The 22967-nt window shown below is 40.2% G+C and overlaps 2 protein-coding genes across 3 annotated transcripts in view; both read left to right on the forward strand.

The window, feature by feature from the left end:
* Window positions 1-3211: 3211 nt before the first annotated feature.
* LOC131364434 (small integral membrane protein 32-like) lies at window positions 3212-4689 on the forward strand. Its single transcript, XM_058407583.1, has one exon. The coding sequence runs from the start codon at window positions 4080-4082 to the stop codon at window positions 4416-4418; it is 339 nt and encodes a 112-aa protein (XP_058263566.1). The 5' UTR covers window positions 3212-4079; the 3' UTR covers window positions 4419-4689.
* Window positions 4690-8498: 3809 nt separating this feature from the next.
* The window catches only part of LOC131364648 (protein diaphanous homolog 1), a 131293-nt gene continuing 116824 nt past the window's right edge, over window positions 8499-22967 (forward strand). For both annotated transcript variants that reach the window (XM_058407867.1, XM_058407868.1), the window contains exon 1: window positions 8499-9274. In XM_058407867.1, the coding sequence (XP_058263850.1) occupies window positions 9149-9274 (126 nt within the window). In that variant the 5' untranslated portion in view covers window positions 8499-9148. The remainder of the gene's footprint in view (window positions 9275-22967) is intronic.

Below are 22967 nucleotides of genomic sequence, written 5' to 3' on the forward strand. Positions count from 1 at the left end.
CTTCCTCTTCACTCAAACTGACCAGCACTTCGTCTGAAAATATGCACTGATCAGCCGGCATAATATTGTGTTGGTCCCCCTTTTTCTGTCAAAACAGCCCTTACCCATCAAGGCATGGACTCCACTAGATGGTGTGCTGTGGTATCTGGAATCAAGATGTTAGCAGCAGATCCTTCAAATCCTGTAAGTTGCGAGGTGGGGCCTCCATGGATCTGACTAGTTTGTCCAGCACATCCCACAGATGACTGATTGGATCGAGATCTGGGGAATTTGGAGGCCAAGTCAACACCTCAAACTCGATATTGTGCTCATCAAACCATTCCTGATCCATTTTTGCTTTGTGACACGGTGCATTATCCTGCTGAAAGAGGACACAGCCATCAGGGAATACTGTTTCTATGAAGGGGTGTACATGGTCTGCGACAATGCTTAGGTAGGTGGGACATTTCAAAGTAACATCCACATGGATGACAGGACCCAAGATTTCCCAGCAGAACATTGCCCAAAGCATTACACTGCCTCTGCCGGCTTGCCTTCTTCCCATAGTGCATCCTGGTGCCATGTGTTTCCCAGGTAAGTGACGCACACCTACCCGGCCATCCAGGTGATGTAAAAGAAAATGTGATTCATCAGACCAGGCCACCTTCCTCCATTGCTCCGTGGTCCAGTTCTGATGCTCATGTGCCCATTGTTGGTGCTTTTGGCGGTTCACAGGGGTCAGCAAGTGCACCCTGACTGGTCTGCAGCTATGCAGCCTCATACACAACAAATTGCTATGCACTGTGTATTCTGACACATTTCTATCAGAACCAGCATTAACTTCTTCAGCAAGTTGAGCAACAGTAGCTCGTCTGTTGGATCAGATCACCCTGTCACCGGTTCACCACTGTTCCTTCTTTGGACCACTTTTGATAGATACTGACCACTGCAAACCGGGAACACCCCACAAGAGCTGCAGTTTTGGAGATGCTCTGATCCAGTCATCTAGCCATCACAATTTGGCCCTTGTCAAACTCGCTCAAATCCTTACGCTTGCCCATTTCTCTGCTTCGAACACATCAACTTTAAGGACACAATGTTCACTTGCTGCCTAATATATCCCACCCACTAACAGGTGCCATGATGAGGAGATAATCAGAATTCACCTGTGAGTGGTCATAATGTTATGCCTGATCAGTGTATATACACACACACACACACATATATATATATATATATATATATCAGTAATCATGAGGAAAAGATTATTATTCCTACAGCTGTGTTCAGGCTGGGTGAGCTAATTTCTGGAATGTAAAAATGCAAGCAGAAGCTTTAAATAAAATCATTTCAGCTGCAGACAACACATCCATGACCCACCAAGCATTCACATTGTGGCAGGTCTGCTGTTAATCCTGAGGACCGCTCACAGGTCAGCTGGTTTACGGTGCTTTAATTATTTCACCACTAAAATAAAGCCATGGGAGTGTGTGTGTGTGTGTGTGTGTGTGTGTGTGTGTGTGTGTGTGTGTGTTATATTGATTTTATCTGCAGTGGCTCAGATTTTAGAACCAAAACTATTTATTTTATAATCTGCAAAACAGCAATGGAGAACTGGGATGCACAACAGCTCTACAAGTGCTTGTGTATCCAGAATTAAAATATACAAATTAAAACAGCTGAATCTTTTTCTTATTAAATATACTTTTTCATTATTTATAGTAATAACTTCAAATTTATTTGTAAAACACTTGATTTTTTAGCTGAAATCAAGATGAATAAAAATATAAAGATTATGATGATAATGATAATGATGATATTGATGAAGATGATGATGATGATGAAGATGAAGATGATGATGATGATGATGATGATGATGATTATTGCTGTTAGTAGTGGTAATAGTATTGTGTAGAACGTATTATTATTGCACAGCTGCAGGGTTCCGTGTATGTGTGTGTGTGTGTGTGTGTGTGTGTGTATTGCCCTATGATGGATTAGCATCCAACTGGAATATATTCCTGCTTTTCTGGTTACAACTTTTGGGAGGTTACTGTTGGGCCTTTGAGCAAGGCAATAAAACTAAAAGTTTGCTTCAGGGGTGCTCTATCATGTCTGACCCAATTGCTGAAAATACTTTTTTTACTTACTATAATATACATATGGCATCTTGGTCAATTTCTACTGATTACCAGTACCAACTGGTTATCAGAAGAAATTTAGTAGTTAAGGTGTTAGGCTACTGATTAGAAAGTTATGAGTTTTAATCCCAGGTCTACCAACCTGCCACTGCTGGGCCCCTGAGCAAGGCCCTTAACTCTCAATTGCTCAGATGTATAAAATGAGATAAAAATGTAATTTGCTCTGGATAAGGGCGTCTGCTGAATGGCGGAAATGTAAATGTAAACTGTCTAAAGTTACATTCTTAGCTAAAAGAGTCTTTGGACAGTATAGGGTTCTTTCCTTCCTAAAAACCTTCTACTTGTTGAGTGGAAAACATCCTGATTATACGTTAAATATTTCCCAGGACAGATAATATTTAAGAGTTAGGTTTACACATTTTCCCCTGAGAGTGTAGCAATGGCTATAAGTCTGCTTTATGAGACAAAAAAGAAACTGGCCAGAGTTTCTATAAATTTGCATGTCAGTTTTTACAGTATACTTGACATTATATGATTCTTTCTAGTTCTTGAAACATTAAATCCTCATCAAAACAATGTTCAGATTTCAAAAGTGTAGTGTTTCCTGGGTTATGGATATAAGCAGAACTGAGTAGCTTTAGGGCCACTGTGACCTCAGCTGTTCTCTTTACTGACAGGGAAATAATAGCCTTGTTTAGTGTGGGCGAATTGTAGGAATGTTTGAAACTGATTGAAGTTGCTAGCTGAGGCTGTGTGTCTCCTACAGGGTTTTGTTTTATTATTTTTGTTTAATGGTTTAAATTTTTGTCACTGCAGACTTCAGGAGACAAAACCTGTTGTCCCGCAGAAATGGTTTGATGGTCACTGCAACCCTGAGGTCAAGAAAACCCCACTTCCTCGTTATGAACTCAAGAAGCCCTTGTGTAAGATGTCTGATTCTGGCACTCTCTTCTTTCTTTCTCTCCTCCTTTACTGAGACATTCCACACTCAGCTGACATTCTTCTGCTCACTCGCTCTCAAATTGAAGAGCCCGTTTGGAGGACGGAGAGACGCGTCACGTGCTTTAGGCAACCCATCCTTCTCCTCCTCCTTCTCTCTCTTCAACCCAGTCTGTTTTTCTTCTTCCCCGTGCGCACCGTCAGCCGACAGCAAGGAGAGTCCAGAGCGAGCCCCGTGACGAGCGCCGGATAATTCCGTTACTGATCCGGATCTGGTGACAACGAGATATTTACGACTTTGCGTGGATGATGTTCTGGAGGCAGCCAGGACCCTCAACGTGTGCTTTCGCACCTTCATCGATCTCAGATGACTTCTCGGTCGAGCCTGAGTTGCACTGCGCTCGCGCCAGTGTCTGTGGAAGAACGCAAACTTAACCAGAGTGACTCCGGCTGATTCACAGCAGAAGTCTGTGACGCACTGTGACTTTAAGGTGCGGGGAAACCGGGAAGAAATTGCTCTCGCGCTCTGAAAATTTCGCGTCTTTTATAATAAGGGAGGCTTTTGGTATCAGCTTCCGGATCGGTGAGATTTCAGCCAGAACGGAGCGCATGAAGAAACATGGACAAACTGCGAGTCTTTGCTAATTCGTTAATTAAAGCTTTCGACGTGTCCATCTGCTGTGCGCGGGAGTTTGTACGCTAAATTTTGGAGGACAAAAGCTCGTGTTTTGTGAAATGCGCGAAATGCGTGAAATGCGCACGGCGCGACCTGTCGACTCCATTTGGCCCTTGCGCTTTTGGCCGAGACGCACCCAAGGCGAGTTGCAAATTAAAGCAGAAAATGTATAACATGCCAAATTGCACGTATTTCTAATGCGTATGTGCGTTTGAGGATTTTTGGGTAACTATATGCGCAATTTCGTAAGTTTGCTGCGTCTGTTTTGGAACGCGGATTTCTTCATTAGAGCCTGACTGTGTGTTTATTCCCCCCCCCGGTTCTTCTTCGTTTTTTGCGCGGTCATGCTCCGGCAAATGCTCTTGAATTCGACGGCGGCGGCGGCGCGGGACTTGGACGCTATAAGCCAGACGCACGCGCCGGCTCCTCTGGACGTCTCGCACGCGCCCGTGAGTGTGTCGGCGCTGCTGAAGCCCGCGGGTCGCGGAGGCGCCGGCGGGGGCGCGCTGCGTGAGGGCGAGCTCAGTAAACCGGACTTGACGACCTACGTGGTCATGTGCATAGTGCTCTTCCTCCTCGTGCTGCTAATTGTCATCTTTATCAACTGCCAGCTGCGCAACTCGTTCTTCGCCTCCACGCCGTATGACCGTTCTCTGCGCGAGGCCCGAACCTCGTATAAATGAAACCTGGCCAATGTGCACATGCCTGGTGACGGAAAGCGGGCCTTGCGCTTTAATCCTCGGAAAGTGGATTAACCATGGCCTTTTGGAGGAATTAGTACCGACGATGGTCTTATCTAAATGTTCCCTTCTCCAGACCTTGAACAGTTTGGACATGAGTGCGCAGACTGTAATGTCAGTGCGTTACTCTCCATGAACTTTATCTCATGTCGTGTGTACTGCAGTGTATTGCAGGTTATTTTCTTGCATGAATTAAAGCTCTAATTAAATCTTATGTGTACAATCAGCTGCGTTCAATAAAGGCTCTGATTGTAGAATAAACACAGGCGTGAATGATGATCATTAGCCTATTATAATCGTCATTAACACTGATAATGTAGGAGCACTCTAGCTTCTCTTGTTTTTCCAGTTGTTGTTGGGGCCTCTCTCCCGAGCTGACCAACAAACTGATGCATATCTGCTTAGGCAAACTAGTGTATAAGTGGATATTTGCAAACAATAATACACGTTTGATGATGGCCTCAACACAAACGCCTATATATACATGCACACACACCATCAACCTTTAAAAAATTGCTAAAAGGTGCAATGATACACCCAGTCCTAATTTCAAAGACATCAGTTATCTGAGTTTTTTACCTTGTCTTGACCTCACCAGCACACAGGCATCACAGGTGCCAGATAAGATAATATGTGACTAGAAAATACTTGTGAAAGAATGCAGGCTATTTTCAACAGTAAAATAAAATGTCTTTGTGTGCACATACCATGTAATCTGTACAATGTTAGATGATCTACTTCTATTCCATGACTGGGAGCGGTCAATCAGACAAAATCTTGCAGCAACCAGAAGCACGCAATCATCACTCAATCATGCGTAATTACATAACTCTGTGTGTGTGTGGTATCTGTTTTCACAAAGCCTACAAACATCAGCTAATGCGATGAAACACCGAACACAGACTGTTTAGTAGGGTCAGCCGAGGCCAAGCTGTGCTCCAGTGTGAGCATCCGTATTTTGAGGTTTTGCACAGAGGTGGGTGGAAATGGGTGCAGAAGCCATGATAATAGGCAACTTAATCACATCAACTGCGAGGCGTTCAAAATAAACCCGGCTTGAGTCAGCAGATCTTCCAAGCAAGCACAGAGAGACCATCATGGAAAACGTCAGTGAATTTACATGGGCTGAGTGACAGTGTTCTCTGAGTGTGCCTGAGAGCTTTTAGGCAAGATTAACCATCACTTAGTTAAACAGTACTATATATTAGCAGAATTTCACACTGGTCTTCAGTCTTGAATACAGTATAAGTGGAAGATATGATCTGAGCTGAAAATGTATAAATGTGTTAAGCAGTCTAGAAACATTGTAAAAGCTTAATAGTTTGTGGTATTACACAGCACTCTTAGAAGTGGCCTTCGAACCTGAGACTCACACTGCTGTTCATAGACTTCACACAGGGTGGAGCTGTTAGCAAGAAAAGTGATATACCCTGTGTGGATTCAACAGATGTGTCATCAGATACCTATTTGGATCTAATACAGGTCTAGCAATATTCTTAAACTGCTGCTTAGTCAGTTATAGTATGCAAAAGGTTGCAGAAATACTGGATTCATTTCCTGATCATTTAAAGGAAATGCTCAGCCACAATTTTCCACTTATACCACACATAACCTGAATTACTCAGCTAAGACGTGTTTGATGTCCGAAGACTGAACTGCATTTACGTTCTTGTTAAGTAAGAAAATATCTTGTTGGGGATGACAAACTCTTATACCACAACACTGGTGAATGTTCAAATCTGTTTGGTGTTGATTAATTTCCTATAACAGCAGTGCTGATAATGCTGTTTATATTAGTGTGCTCATTCTTATACTTTAGTTTCTATAGCAACTCATTCCTGGGAACTTGTATGGCAGAAGATTAGCATAAATGGATTAACAATATGCTCTTATTTAAAAAAGAAGAAGAAGGAAAGCATATAATCATTCATTCATTTATTTGGTTGCTTGTTGGAAGGATGCATTTATAGAAAAAGTCTCGAGTTGTCGAACTTTGTAACAGTCAGTAAATTTCCCAATACAGAAAAGGTTTCAGAACAGAGGACTTTGCACCGTTTGGTTTCATGTAACATGAAACACAGTACATTACCAGCTGTGTTTAATTTGTCTTATAAAGAGTGTGAAAAAGAAAGGATAAAATCTACTGTATAATGTGTGCTTGACAGTGCAACTATTATTGCTGAGTATTGTATTAGATCACAAAGTCTCTTTGATGACATAATAAAAATGATGTGGGGCAAACTATTAAACATGCACACTTAAAGGCAGGTGGGAAGCTGCATTCATAAAAGTTTATAATGCCTGAAAAAGAGTTCATGCTGTGTGAATATCATGGCCAACAGAGAAGCTGTAACCAAAAAAACCACACAGTCTACTACTGGTTTCTCTTTGAAAGGCATTTTCTGCGAAAAATGATCCACACATTTGATGATCCACCTTCATTTACATTCATTACACCTGACACATGTGCCTTCTCAATCGGATGATGTGTTACTAACGTGACAGTGAAGTGGGCTGATGAACATCGGTTGAAATCGAATTCTAGGGAGCATTTCACTTTGTGTAATCGACTGCTACAAATACGTGAACGTGCAGTCTCAGCTAGAAAGAAATCAGGCTCAGCCTCAATTCTTTATTCCTTTTTCTGTATTTTTCACATGGCCACTGTTGGTGCTGTTGCATTTGGTTTCACAAAACAAGATCAAAATAATAGAAATCTTTTGTCTTTTCTTATCTGTGAAGGACAGGAAAGGTTTAATAGACACATCTGGAGGTAAATATGAAAGAATGTATAAATTACATTCTTGGTTGATCTGATGTAAATAAAAACCAACAAATGCACTTTATATATGTATTATTTAAAAATAAATCCTCAGATGATGTTGGGCCTTTCACCTGAGAAAGTGGAGGTGGTGAAAATCATAGCTGACCTTTTTTTTTATTTTTGCATTCCTACAGTTATCCAATGGAATTGACTGGATATATAAATCAGCTTGCGCCTGATGTGTTCAGGAACAGAAAGCTCTACAGCTCTAGTCAAGCGATTCTTGTGGGTTTTCATGATCATTCCTCTAGATAGCTTGTATATATGGGAAAGAACATCAGGACCATGGTGCAACACATTGCAGTACAGTCCTACAGTACACCAGACTATATACAGTACAGTGCAGAAATGTAACATTGTGAGATGAGTGCAAGACATAAGTACACAGAACAATATACACCAATCAGGCATAGCATTATGACCATCTGCCTAATATTGTGTTGGTCCCCATTTTGCTGCCAAAACAGCCCTGACCCATCATGCGCTGTGTATTCTGACACCTTTCTATCAGAACCAGCATTAACTTCTTCAGAAGTTTGAGCAACAGTAGCTCGTCTGTTGGATCGGATCACACGGGCCAGCCTTCACTCCTCACGTGCATCAATGAGCCTCAGCCACCCATGACCCTGTCGCTGGATCACCACTGTTCCTTCCTTGGAAAACTTTTGATAGATGCTGACCACTGCAGACCGGGAACACCCCACAAGAACTGCAGTTTTGGAGATGCTCTGATCCAGTCGTCTAGCCATCACAATTTGGCCCTTGTCAAACTTGCTCAAGTCCTTATGTTGGCCCATTTTCCCTGCTTCTAATGCATCAACATTAAAGACAAAATGTTCACTTGCTGCTTAATATATCCCACCCACTAACAGGTGCCATGATGAGGAGATAATCAGTGGTATTCACGTCACCTGTCAGTGGTCATAATGTTATGGCTGATTGGTGTGTATCACAGTATACTGACAACAGAACAGTGTTCTGTGAGAAAGCTGTTGCAACGATAATAATAAATAAACAGACAAAATCTTATTGTACATATTTTAATAATGCCCATTTTATGAGTCAGTGCTGAGGGGTCAGCGGGAGGTATTTATATTTTACAGAAGCTTGAGAAGGCCTTACTAACACACAAGACTCAGGTAAGCCGGTGCCAGTGCTCATGTGGCCCCGCCCTTTCCCCCCTCTCAGCCTGTCCTCGCGTTAACCTGTACTCGAGACAGGAAGTGAAAAGCTTCGTTCTTTTGTAAACAGCACGGCTTGGGAAAGTTAACTCGCGCTAAGTAACAAGTATGACCGGAGAGACAGAAAAACCATAATGTCCATCGAAAGGATGACAAATACCTCGCGTGACTGCTGACGGGGGCTGAGAAAAAGCAAAATTTCCGCGCGCGCGACTTAGTAGCTCGAGCAAACAAACCGACAACAGGCGTCTCGCGCTGTTGCTTTGGCTGTGTGTGCGTGCGCGCGCTCGCTCGCTCGAGAGACAGACAGCAGTAAACTAATGCTAGCCAAGTTGAGTGATTAAACTCGCTAAGATACATAACGCGGTTTGGGCGACGATTACATGTTAAATGTTAGCGTTAAAACTTCGGACGTGTCTGATAAAGAGGAGTCCGAGTTTCGAATAAGAAAGGTTTTCGCTCATTTTAGGGTTTGGCTTTCAAATTTCCCTCCGTTTTGTTGAGTCGGGGGAGTCTGAGCTAATAGGGCGGCGGGCTAACGCGTTCAGGCCGCAAGGGACAGCAACAAATCCCGTGTAACCTTTAGTTTTGTGTCGTTGAAGTAGTTTGTAATTTCGTGAACTTTCCGGAGCCTTGGATACTTAATTTGTCTCGGATTAGGGTCAATCATGGATCCTCCTAACTCTGGAAATTCAGCATCTGCTCCCGCCGCCGCCGCCGGTGCTTCTTCGAAAAGCGGAAAAGACAAAAAACCGAAGAAGGGCTACGATGAAGGAGAGGGGAAAAAGAAATTTGTGAGTATCCTTGAGTTTGGAACAAATAGTGTGAGCTGTGAAAGTATTTCCTGTAGGTCCTGCTGAAGAGCTTTTAAATGCTGTTAACGAGTAAAGACTTGCTTGCTAACTATTGTCATTAGAAGTGACTGTTCGGCTTAAACCTTGACATTCGCCAAGCTAACACAATGCAGTAAATATTTATTACAGTTTAAAGACTAACACTCTTCACTCTGTGGACTAAAAGCTTTCTGTTTAAAAGAGACTTCTGTTTTTCCTTCATGAGAGGTTGTGTAGAAATCTCTCCTACGTGCCCCGACTTGGCTAATAAGGAAGTAAGAGAGGTGTGCGTGTGTGTGAAGTTTGGGTTTGTTCTCAGATCATGTGGTCAAATCTCATATTACCTTTGTAACCCTTTCTAGGAAACCTTCCAGTGAAAAAACATTTTATATATATATATATATATATGACATCTATCTCTATCTATCTATCTATCTATCTATCTATCTATCTATCTATCTATCTATCTATAATAACGATACATTTCCACCGATACCTGATGAGTATCGCGAGATTTGTACACAATTATTTCTAAGACATTGCTATTGATACTTGGTGTTTATTCCCAGACTAAATATCATAATAAAATATTTTGTTAGTTTCCTGTCTATGCACTAAGTGACAGAAAATGATGGTGGTGTGTGTATATAGTGGTGACACGCAGAGGTCGGTCATGTAACAGGAAATGTACACTATATTGGCAAAAGTTTTGGGACACCCCTTCAAATCATTGAATCCAGGTGTTGTTTTTCAAAGGTCGGGCTTGGCCCCTTAGTGAACCGTGAAAGGAACTCTTAATGCCTCAGTATACCAAGACATTTTGGACAATTTCATGCGCCCAACTTCGTGGGAACAGTTTGGGGATGACCCCTTCCTGTTTCAACATGACTGCACACCAGTGCACAAAGCAAGGTCCATAAAGACATCTGGTGACAAGACAAGGTGTTCTCTGGGGTTGGAACATGAAGGGGTCATCCCCAAACTGTTTCCACAAAGTTGGGATGAATGAAATTGTCCAAAATGTCTTGGGATGCTGAAGCATTAAGAGTTCCATTAACTGGAACTAAGGGGCCAAGTCCAACACCTGACTTTGTTGGAGTGTCCCAAAACTTTTGGCAGTACAGTGTATATAGTCTTTCATCCTGCCAGTGCTAATGCATCATTTATGTTTTCCACAGCCATGTTCAGTTATTAAAACATACCAAACATCATAGTGAGAAGTCAAAATACCCCATTATCAGGTTTGGATCATATGACATTTAGGGAAATTACACAGATGATGTTTGCTTCATTTGCATTACAACACTGGAAGGTTTTTTTTTTTCTTCAAAAGGATGTGATTTCATTGGTAAAAATCACTACTTCACTTTCCACCCACATAAAAAGGAGGTTTAGTAAACCATTCTAATGGTTCATCAGTTTTCCTGCTTAAGTTTACACTTGAATACAGAGTTCTTTTCAGGCCTTATCCAAAAAAAGATTCCTGTGGTGGATTCAGGAGCAGCATCATAATCTGGTACCGCTGAAAGAGGGTGTAGTAAAGTGAAAGTAAATTGCAAACATGTTGTCCAGTAAGAAATTACAGACCATACGCTAGGATCCTGTGGTCTCATTGCTGTGGCCCAGGTTCGATTCCCGGGCAGGGCGCTAACCTGGCCAATGAAGAGCTAACTCTCAGTGCCAGTCCCAAGCCCGGATTAAAAAATGGGAGGGCTGCATCAGGAAGGGCATCCGCATAAAACCTGTGGCAAATCGAAACATATTGACCAAATGATCCGCTGTGGCGACCCCAAACAGGGAACAGCAGAAAGAACAACAACAACATATTCATAAAAGTGTCGATGGGACCTCAAAATTGCAGTTTAACTGCTGGTTTGAACCTGATTGTGCCCTTGGTTGTAGTGCATAGCTCATGTGGTGGGAATCAGGGAGGAGTAGAGCACTCCAGAGCAACATTCTTCACACCACAAAAGCTCATTACCACAATTTTTCTTTCTCTGGTTATAGGATGGGGTGAAAGATGAACCTGTTTGTGCTTCAGGAAACTATAAATAGAAAACTGGTAGTGTAGTTATCCCTGGCAGATTGTGAAGCAGGATATCACAGAATGTTTGTTTGACTGCCAAGTGATGCTTCTCCAGTAAAATGATCGTATTTTAATATCAAATCTTCGTCTGTTAGCCTCACAGGCTTCAGTTCATTTACACTGACATTTACATTTATTCATTTGACACTTTGTCTCGTAAATAAGGCATAGTTCAGACCCCATGGGATCTGTCTGTATTAGGAAGGAAAGGCAGGATGAAGAGAAATTGTAACGATCACAGATTTAACTAACCAATCGTTTGCTTACTCATTGTAACAGCTAGCTGGTGGGATGCTAATCGTATAAAAATGGCTTTAATATTTCTTGAAGTTTGAACACTGTACATTTTGCTGCCTGTCCAATTCACAGATTCTGCAAGGGCATGAATAACTTGTCTCGGATTCGTTTAACGTCCAGATTCAGACTGAGTCAGTCACAAAGCTCCAAGAAAATCACATTTGCATTGAATTTTGAGGGAATTCCATTACAGTCAGTCTTTGGGAGCAGTGAGTCAGGCGTGGCTAAAAATAACAGCTACACCACGGCTTGAAGCCTCTGGATGACAGTGTTCAACTTGTTACACTATCTCCTCATCTCTCCTTCTGAAGAAAACTGATCTTCAGCCAGCAAAAGGTTACCATAGAGTCACAAACACACCTGGCATTTGACATGGTCTAGTAATGAAACCCATCCTCTCTGGGTTGTAAACATTAGACATGCTCCATCTTTCTGCCTGGTTGTGAAGCAGATGTTTCCTGCATGGATAAGCTGACAGGAATACTGGAGAATACTTCCACTTTCTAAAGTGGCTGTGAAAGAAACACATTGCAATTCTGGCCTCAAAACTCATTTAGCTGTTGCAGTGGCAGTTTTTTTACCCCCCCTGTTCTTTTTTTTTTTCAGAGACCCTAACTCTTTTAACAGATCATTCGTTATCATGATCATTTATGTCATTAATGTGATATATTATTGGTCATGGTGAGGCTCTGTACTTAAATGGATTAAACTTTGGTGTGTTACAAGGCAGGTAAGGCAGAGACTCGACTCGAGACTGACAAGTTTATGGATGTTGTAAACGTATTCGCATGAAGATTGAAGCATTAGAATTAGATCTATTTGGGTAGAGCATATAGATGAAGAGGTGAAACAGCCGGACAGTCTAAAAGACTAAAGTGCTGCTGCATCGCTCTCTTCACCAACAGACCTGAACATGTCAATAATTAAATTTAATTCATTTTGCAACAAACTGGTTACCCAAACACAGACAACATATTTACAGCAGTTTTTTTGTGAGCTGTAGCTGTCAGGGCCACATTCCATCTGTCAAGGGCTGTAAATCTCAGAAAGCACAAAGTGTAAGCCTGCTAAATATTTGGACAGCTTTCAGCAGCCTAGCATCACAGTAAAGAATGCTAGTGTAAGATAATAAAGTTATGGATAAAGACTACACATGTAATAAAGTAATAAAGGCCACACAGGACATTAGATTAGTCCATGATAATCGATCAGCAATTATCAGATATCAGCATTTTTTATATGGATATTTAGAAGGATAACTCCAAAAGTAAACTAGACTACTATGTGTCATAGCCTGTTGACTGTTAATGTCATGTATTACCAGTGATTTAATGTTTTGTAAGGAACAAAAGCTACTCTCTTACTCATTTTTACTCATTTTAGATGAACTGAAAGTCTTTACAGATCGCTGTAGCCAGCGCAGCTCTTGAGGCTGTAACGGCATGTTAATGACAGCTGCTGGCACAATTTAACCTTTATGTTTAATTTATAGACCTCATGGATAATGTATTGAGAGATCTTTAAGTTCATGAGTCTCCTGAATGATAGTATTGACATGCAGGATTTCTGCATTAATATACTTCAGGTTTTAAGGTCAAGTCTTCCCTGATGTTTAATAGATATCATTAAGTTGTGTTAGCTTCGTTATCCATGGATCAGTTGCGAATCTGCTATGTACTGGTCAGTAATTATACAATGAGAAGAACTGCTGTAGTATTTTTTGCTGAGCAAGGAATTTCTTGCTCTAACTACTCTCTTCACTCTGAGACTGCTCTGTATTCTAGTTAATAGCTGTTGGGTGCGCTTTAGGTCTGATGAGGAAGGGCAAATTATGCAATTATGCAAATTAGAACCTTGCCATGGAAAAGGAAAAAAACAAACAAAACCGCAACTGCTCAGCTTGGATTAAATTTCAAAGGATATAGTAACGCTTCTCCCACATGGAGGGAGAAGGAGCAGCAGAGTATTATTTTGGAGTTGTATGCAGCTGTAGTTGGGCAGTTCTGTATTTTAATCACAGAGCAGTGAAGGACTCTTCTCAGGCACTTCACATTTATTGCACAAAATCATCAAATCTAATGCTAGATGTACATTTGCTATATACGTACTACCACATGGCCATATTAGTAATAAATGAATGAGTAACTATATGAATATACACCGATCAGGCATAACATTATGAGCAGTGACAGGTGAAGTGAACAACACTGGTTATCCCCTCTTTATGGCACCTGTTAGTGGGGGGGATATATTAGGCAGCAAGTGAAAATTTAGTCCTCAATGTATTAGTAGTTTGGCGAAATTGTCATGGCTGGACGACTGGATCAGAGCATCTCCAAAACTGCAGCTCTTGTGGGGTGTTCCCGGTCTGCGGTGGTCAGTATCTATCAAAAGTGGTCCAAGGAAGGAACAGTGGTGAACCGGCAACAGGATCATGGGCGGCCAAGGCTCACTGATGCACGTGGGGAGTGAAGGCTGGCCCGTGTGATCCGATCCAACAGACGAGCTACTGTTGCTCAAATCGCTGAAAAAGTTAATGCTGGTTCTGATAAGAAGGTGTCAGAATAGTTCTCTTTTTTATTTTGGGGGTCTTGTCTGTATTTTTTTTGCGATAAGTAGCTGAGTGGTCATTGGTATGGTCATGTTGCATTATCTAACTACAGACTTCGGTTAATGTGTACAAATGTCACATTAATAACGCTGAGAACAATGCTGGGAATGGCTGTTTTGTGTTAGTCACAATTATTAGGGTGGTATTATCATGAAAGCACACCTGCATTAGTACAATCTCTGGACTGCATGGTGTGAATGCATTGTGTGTGTATGAGAGAGAGGGAGACTTGCATATCTCGAGCAGCACTTTGAGGAACACTGCATTAATGGCTGACCGTGAACAGGGAACAATAGGTGTGAACTGTATATGAAAAACGCACACGTTTTGGTTCTGTTGTTGGCCGATTACTCAGTTTTTACGTACCTGCTGGAGTGACGTATCACAGAATTGCAGAAAAAACGAGTTCCTTTCTGCATGCGTTATCTATAGGATTGAATACAGTCTTTAGTTATATACTTGGGAAAAAAACTGATGTTCACCTTTTCTCAAACTCCTCTCTGGTGCATAGAAAAACTAGATAAGCAGAAAATTGGTTTTCTTGTCCTAAGTACTCAGTTTGATCTGATCCAAATATGTTCTTTATTCTGTCCTTTCTTCCTTTCACTCAGTTACATGGTTTGTATTTGGAAGAGAGAGCAGTTGATAAACAGGCTATAACTGGATATGAGGGAAGTACCGTTAAATCTGTTTTCTTTGACACTGTAGCTTGTTCAGTGTGTTTTTCTTTAACTTCCCATAAATATTTATGGCCTAGGAAACTTGACTACTTGTGTGTGTTTGTTGTGACTTTGCTTAGCGTATTGGCTCTGACTGCGGAAATGGGATGTGGTTAACCAATTAACAGCGACGCAACTGTCAAACTTCATGCTTAAGATTTACTCCTAGGATTAACTCCTACTCTTAGCAAAGAGTTGAGAGCTCAGAGAACATTTGCAGCGGATTTTTACTCCCTGCTCTTGTCTCAGATATTTTAGGCACTTAAGTACACTTCTAAGAGGCTTCTAAGAAATACTGGCCTGGTTGGCATGAATCCTGTGTGTGTGTGTGTGTGTGTGTGTCCTGCCTCATCTTTAATCCTGTGTGTTCTAACAGACTGATGTATGCAGGTAGTGCAGGTGCAAAGTGAACTTCCTGTGTGACTCAGTATTTATACTGTTTACAGTGCATCAGAGAGGTCTGTTGTGACTCTTCATATCCTAGACCTCATGCTTCATACATGGATTACTGAATTAGCCATATTGCATTGTTGGAGGTTTTGACATGACCCAGGATTTTTTCCATTCTTCGAAGCTGTTGTCAAACTTATGGCGATAGCATGCTCAGGAACATGCCTTTTCAGTGTAAACAAAACGAGCATAGACCCATACATTAGAACTAATCATGTGAATGATGCTAACTAATAAACATATTATTCAGTTACTAAATCCAGGTCATGCAATTTCAATTATCCCATAACAAAGTTCTCTTGCTTAGAGAGATGTCTGTACTGCATAAGTTTCTCTTACTTGTGTAACTGTAAGAGACAATAGAGGTTTAAAAAAAATAAGAAGGAAACATGAACACGAGCCAGAATTGTGCCACATCCTGTCCTGTTTTGTTAGCTATTACCACTTAGATCACTTGTCATCTGAACATGAAGCAAAACGCAGCACACCAGTAGCATGTTTTTGTCTTTCCTTCATGTCAGTATGAATCATTATATGCCTGGTCCTGGCCTGATGTTACAACTCTCATTCTGCCTTATTTCATTCATTTTCTATGGAGACTTCTGCATAGAGGATTGTGGGAGCAAGAGCGATGTGAAGCAGGCAAGGAAAGATGTTTGCAAATGAGAAGTGTGTGTGGTTGGTTGACGGGTACTGGTGTTGTTTTAGTAATCAGTCACTGTCAGTCAGACTTTACTCTGAGAGCAGTGCAATTCATGAATGGATATTAGTTAAAAGAAAGAAAACAGAATAAAAAAATGAACTGTCTTCTGAAAATATCTTAACAGTAGGGACATGCGTACATGTGGAAGTTTAAAAATCATGAGCAAATTGATCGGAAAGTTCATGGCAGAGATGATGTGGGTGGTGGAGTGTGGAATCTTACATGACTGTGTTGTTGGAAACAGTTGAATGTTTCAGAAGCATCTGGGATAACAGGTTGGAGTTTCTACACCCAGTGCCCAAGGCTATGATTTTTTTACCATTCCAGGGCAAAGTTCATGCACCGTTGTGTACTCAGCTCATCCTCATGTGTTTTGCTTCGTCTTTTTGAATTTATGATCAAAGGTTTTGTGGTTCTGAGTCTTGACTCTTGACATAGAAAAGCAAACAAGAAACAACTTCCAACTAACTGTTGTGTGAAGAATAAAATATGACAAGGTGTGCTATTTTTTGGGAAATAATCAGTGGCAAGTGGTGTGATATGGCCAGACATGATTCGCATTACTGTTAAAACAATGATAAATTATACTGATCAGCCATAACATTATGAGCACTGATAGGTGAAGTGAATAACACTGATTATCTCCTCATCATGGCACCTGTTAGTGGGTGGGATATATTAGGCAGCAAGTGAACATTTTGTCCTCAAAGTTGATGTGTAAGAAGCAGGAAAAATGGACAAGAGTAAGGATTTGAGTTTGACAAGGGCCAAATTGTGATGGCTAGACAACTGGATCAGAGCATCTCCAAAACTGCAGCACTTGTAGGGTATTCCCAGTCTGCTGTGGTCAGTATCTATCAGAAGTATCCTTTAAGTCCTGTAAGTATCCTTTAAGTCTTGTAAGTTGCAAGATGGGATCCATGGAGGCCCCACCTCACAACTTACAGGACTTAAAGGATCTGCTGCTAGTATCTTGGTTCCAGATACCACAGCACACCTTCAGGGATCTAGTGGAGTCCATGCCTCGACGGGTCAGGGCTTTTTCGGCAGCAAAAGGGGGACCAACACAATATTAGGCAGGTGGTCATAATGTTATGGCTGATTGGTGTATGTTCCTATAACAGCAACTTCAGAAGAACATCTTATACCTGAACAGTTTGACAGTGTCGGCATGTTCTTTTAAAAAAGGCATGTTAGTCTTTGCTAAATGTTGTAAAACATCCACAAAACAACTTGGTTCCTGTGATATCTTATGTCATAGCAGCTAAAAAGCAGCTATTCCCTCATTTGCCTTTTTTCTCTCTCTTTAAGTTAATAAGATTAACATGCCTGTTTTTTTTCTTCTTTTTTTAAACACAGAAAGCACAAGTCTGATATCATAAAGACTTTCCTAGTTACAGCTTTATCTATGACTGTTAGAAAGCTCAGAAGCTAGAGATTCCTTCCACATATGCGAAGTGTGATCTCACATAAAACATCATGTCAGCAAGAAGTTTTTTCTAATCCTCGTGTAGTGTCTGTGTACATATGACTGTGTATGTATTAAAACAGTGCATTCAAGATTGTGAAAGTTGCCATTATAGAAAATGAATCAAATCCTTCTAACCAATAAGAATTGAAAAATAAACAGTGGCATGCTTTAATGCACTTTTAATGCTACTGGAGTCTCAATAGCTTTTTTCAAATGAACTCATTGCTTTATCAGGCTTTTTTTTTCTTCAAATGTACTTATTGCTTCATGTTCTAAAAACAACTGTGAATAAAACAATGTAAATTTAAGAACTGTACAACTTCATGAAAATAAATGAGTTTCATTTGCATGTGTGTGTTCAAAGCAGGCTGAGAGAAAATAGGACAAGATCCAAAGTGAAGGAGGCAGAGAAACTAAACGATCTCGTCTTTAACCTTTCCCGATGATAAAGTTGGGTGTTGCTTCTTGTTTGATGAAGTTATTTATAGTCAGATTTGCTGACGTTACAACTTTACAAAAGTGAGTGAGTAAAGAAGCTGAAAGGAAAGTGATCTAGACCGAGAAGAGCGCTGGATTTTCATCCTGTGGTGGTGTTCTGGTTTTTGCTGCCATATGCTCCCTAGTGATTACAGTAAAAGGCACAGCCAGGTGAAGAAAACACACACACGCGCGCGCACACACACACGCACACGACACCATCCAAATTTACATCTTAGCTGTACTCATGCTCACAGACTTTGTGTCTTTAAATAGTTGTCTCTCACTTCAGAAATGCCCTACACGGTAATAATGCAACAACAAGCATGAAAAGTGGATGCAATTTGTCTCTTAATGCAGAAGTGAAAGTCACACTATTGTCACTGAATCTGAGTTTTATTTGAAATTTCTTTAGGTGTTTTAAATGAAACTTATTTACATAAAAAATGCAAAACAAAAACATGTATCTGAAATGAAGTCCAACTACAGAAGAGATTTGATGGATTTGTTTGTCTCGTCATAGCTTGTGTATCTACACACCTTCGGAAATAACGGGTTTAAATCAGTTTCAACAGGGATTAAATAAGGATGAACACTTAGGCTGTACAGTTAAGCACGATTTATTTCTATATAATCGCCTGAGGTAGTGTTGAGCTTAGCCGAAGTCCTGTCTGGACTGGATTAAATGTACAGTTAAGGTCATACATTTACACACTTCTTGCTGAATCTGCAAAATGTTAAGAATCTAAAAGAAATAAGAGGGATCCTTTTTTCCCCACACTGAGGACAACTGAGAGACTCGTACACAACTACTACAGAAGGTGCAAACATTCACTGAATTATGCAGAAGATGCTGGAAAAGCAAAGAACGTGCAGGACCTGAAGGATTTGTCAGAAGAATTGTGGGCAGTATTACAGCTCTGGACAAACAAGGGACTCATGAAGTCCTAGCCAAATACATAAAAGCAGTCGATGAACATCCAGTATTAATAATCAAGGGAAAGAGAACTGGTTTATTTGTTGACATGCAGTTGTCGGTTATCTTTTATGAGCTAAATAATTTATAGGATTTTATTTCTTGTAAATTTTTGACATTTTGCGGATTCTGCAAGAGCTATGTAAACTTCACTCAGCTGTACATAGGGTTCTGGGGTAATTTCCTATTTTATCCGCCCTCATCTGTTATTTTATTTTCATCTGGATTGGCCTTGTGAGTATTTTTCTACATTTTTCTCAGAGTAAATTATCTGCCAAATTACTCACTGACTTCCAACTCGGTGAATGTCTGTTCATTTTCATCCTGTCCAGATACATGCTCTTACTTGCACATGTGCCTATGAAGCTTTATGCAGTTGTCACCTCGTGTTGTATACGTAGATGTGTTGCTGCTTGCTGTATCGCAGTCGCATATCGAGCATGCTGGCGATCCTGCTCCAGATATTAAACACATACCACGTTGTGAGATCAAACATTGATCTGTTGTATGCATTAAAATTTTTAACTATCTGACCGAATAGAGCATATGCTTGGACTTGAATGACAACAGGACACAACTGAAGATATAGGCACTTTCACTGATGTTTGTGGTGTTGATTAATCTGCATTTGTAAACATTTATTTAGTTAATGTGATTTATTATGCACTATATTTAAGAGATACATATTTGAATAAAGATGGGGTTATAATATGCATTTTATACATGCAAAAAAGCAGTGTTTAAATATGAAGTAATAAGCACTGAACTCTTTAGATCCTATAATTTTTAATCAGTGCTAGTTATAATAAGATACCAATAATAAACAAATTAATTATGTTCAGAATTTTAAACGTGGTCCTGCATGATGAAGCTGATTTGCTCATTCCAGTCCTGCTCATTAATATGCAGGTATGTGTAAAGTCAATATAGTGCCATGATTCAGAAGAATTTATGTAGGGTGTGGTTTAACATTTTCCTGAAGTTTGTGTATCATAGAGTTCATTCAGAGTTTTTTTTTTTTTTTAGTTTCTGAGTATTGCGTATAGTGCTTTGCTTGTTGCTCTACCCTTCACCTCTGTGTTAATAAATCCTGACGCTTGTCAACGTTAGTACAAGCCCTTGATACAGTGGCACGGCCTGATGGACAAGCCGGTTCTCTATCCTGCTCTACTGCTTCAGCTGATGCTCAGATTTCTGGAGCTTTACACTAACAGACACACCTGTATGTGTACACACACACGCACACACAGATGTGCTCTTTCTCTATTGATACTAAGAAAGGGGAAACTTTTTCTCCTAACAATTTTGGTTCTCAGTGCCTCAGTGTGAATAGAAAATGTGCATCACAATGTATCTTGGCTCTATACCACATGATTGATTTTTCACGTCTTTACAGAGGGTTGAATTTTTTGCGATTCAATGCATAATTGAACTAAGAAATTATTTCGCATTATTGCTTGAGAGTCTAGACATGTGGCCAAAAATATATGCTTTTATTTTTTTCTTTAAATTGACTGATTATTAAGGCCTGTGCTTCAATGACGCATGTTCAGAGAGAGTTGTGTGGTGTGTCTAATAATCGATATTGTTCCAAGCTCTGATCGACATAAACAGATTTAATAGTGTGTAGGATTAATGTTGAACCAACTGACCTGTCAGAAATATAATGAAAATAGCTGTTTCTTGGAATTTATTTTTGCTGTATCCATCATGATACCATTATTAATCATCTGTAGAAATGAATCCATTTTTGTTTATTGCTTAAAATTTACCTCAGGCTTTTCTGAGTTGCAATTTAAGAGTTTAAATATTACCACAAGTAAACAGTCGATTAATGATTTTTCTTGCCCAGGAACACTTTGCCACTTGGTCCTTTCAGTCTTCATGTGACTTTTTGCCACGCATGAAAGAGTTCATCATTAAGAAACACGTTTGTGGCTCAGTTCCAAGTGAAAGCCTGCTTTCTGTGCAAATATTTCGTGAGGGATTGAGAAATCGATCACTGTAGCCTTTTAATCCCATTACTTTGTTTATTTCATTTTAATGTTTGCTGCTTGTAGGTGTTACTGGCTGAATGTATTTTTGGTTGGTGTTAATGTCTGAAATGTTACATTGCTGTAAATGCAGTGTTTTTGACCGTTTGTTACCATCAATGTAGCTCGACTAATCTGTTAATCAGTAAGTGGTATTTCAACTCTGCTAGTCTGACTGGGATGTTTTTTTTAAATGAATGTTGTGTGGTGTGTGTACATGCATGTATATTTAGAGGTGTTAGTGTGTTTACTAGACAGCTAGTCCAGCTCCTGTGCTAAAAAAAACCCCCAGAGGTGGCTCAGACAGGATTAATGAGGCAAGGATGTGAATGGGGCACGCAAACTCACACACGTAGCAAAAAGCTATGTTGAGTAATGTGCTTTTAAATAAATGCTCACAGTTACACACTTCATATTCTCCAATATTACTCAGCAGTGTGATAAACTAATGGAATAATCATTAGCCCGAGTGGCTGTGACACCCAGGCAATGTTTTGTATCTGAACTATAAATATTTTAATAAATTTCAGACAATCTTGTCAGAATCAGGAACTTGGAAAATGAAGTGTAAAGCAGTCATATATGCAGAGAAACATATTGGGCTAAATAAAGATGCTGTTTGGGATTGAATAATATATTTTGTGCGTGCTCCGGGAACATCACAGCTCATAGCCGAAACTTCGGTCAACGTCTTGGTGACTTTTGTGCCTCATTAGTCACTTTGTTAGTAGAGGATAATGATATAGCATCACAATGCCATCCTTTTTATGGAAATTCATTTCCTGTGCACTTATCTAGCTGGCCGTACCGTCTTACACTGCATCAGCCTCATCAATTGGGTTTCTGGGCAAACCTAAACTTGGCTGTGGTTTTTACTTGCTTGGCCAGCTAGCTAATACATTTGATTTTTTTTTTTTTTTTTTTTCCAACAATTAGCTGATAGGATATTTCTATTATAATAGAATTGAATATTACTTTGTTCTGAAATACGTTTAGAAGAAAATACAAAAAAACAGGCTTTTAAAAAAGCACTGATGTTTTGCAGGACATGATACTTAGGTTTGTTAACATAAATCAAACATACTCTTAATTCACAGACTCAGTTTGTGTTTAGATTTTCGAAAAGATCTTTTATAGTTTCTGTATGTTTGTGGGTAAAATCAGTGGCATACAGACAGTTCTACTGTATTGTATTTATGTAAGCCTGAAGGTTGCTCCCCTGCTGTATTATTGGCGCCTCTATTTTTAGAAATGCTACAACTCATGCATGTCAGCCCAAACTACAGGAAATTGCCCTTTACTTGGATTTTTATTCTCGCTCTCTTTGGCGTTTTCTCCCTCTCCGTGACGTACTTGGGCCCCTGTTGTGCCATAAACATGTTCTCATTACCCGTCTGCTCCAGATGCCAGTTTCCCCTGATTCTTTTTCAGCCACCTTCTCCGTATTTTCTGCCTTACCGCCACTGCAGATAAAGTGATGGAGACAGAGCTAGGAAAAAGAAATGTAGTGTGCACTTTAATGTAGTGGTGTTTCAAATTTGAGTGAATATGCATCAGTTTTATTATTCACCCTTGAACAGGGTTTCTATTTTCTTAGACATTTGCATAGATATTTTTCTTACAGTAGATATTGCATGGCTTTTCATTCGTTTGTGTATAGGGTACTGGGGCTGTTGTTTTCCCAAAAGACAGTCATGCTGTTTTATTGTCGCTAGTTCATGTGTGCCTTGGGTATTTAGGTGTTATTCAGCCAGTGTAGGAATATATATCATAATTTAACTATATTGATTCCTTCGCATTTATAGGTTATAGGGTTTTCTTTAAATGTATA

The sequence above is a fragment of the Hemibagrus wyckioides genome, linkage group LG14 (genome assembly GCF_019097595.1).
Source record: "Hemibagrus wyckioides isolate EC202008001 linkage group LG14, SWU_Hwy_1.0, whole genome shotgun sequence".
Lineage (NCBI taxonomy): Eukaryota > Metazoa > Chordata > Actinopteri > Siluriformes > Bagridae > Hemibagrus > Hemibagrus wyckioides.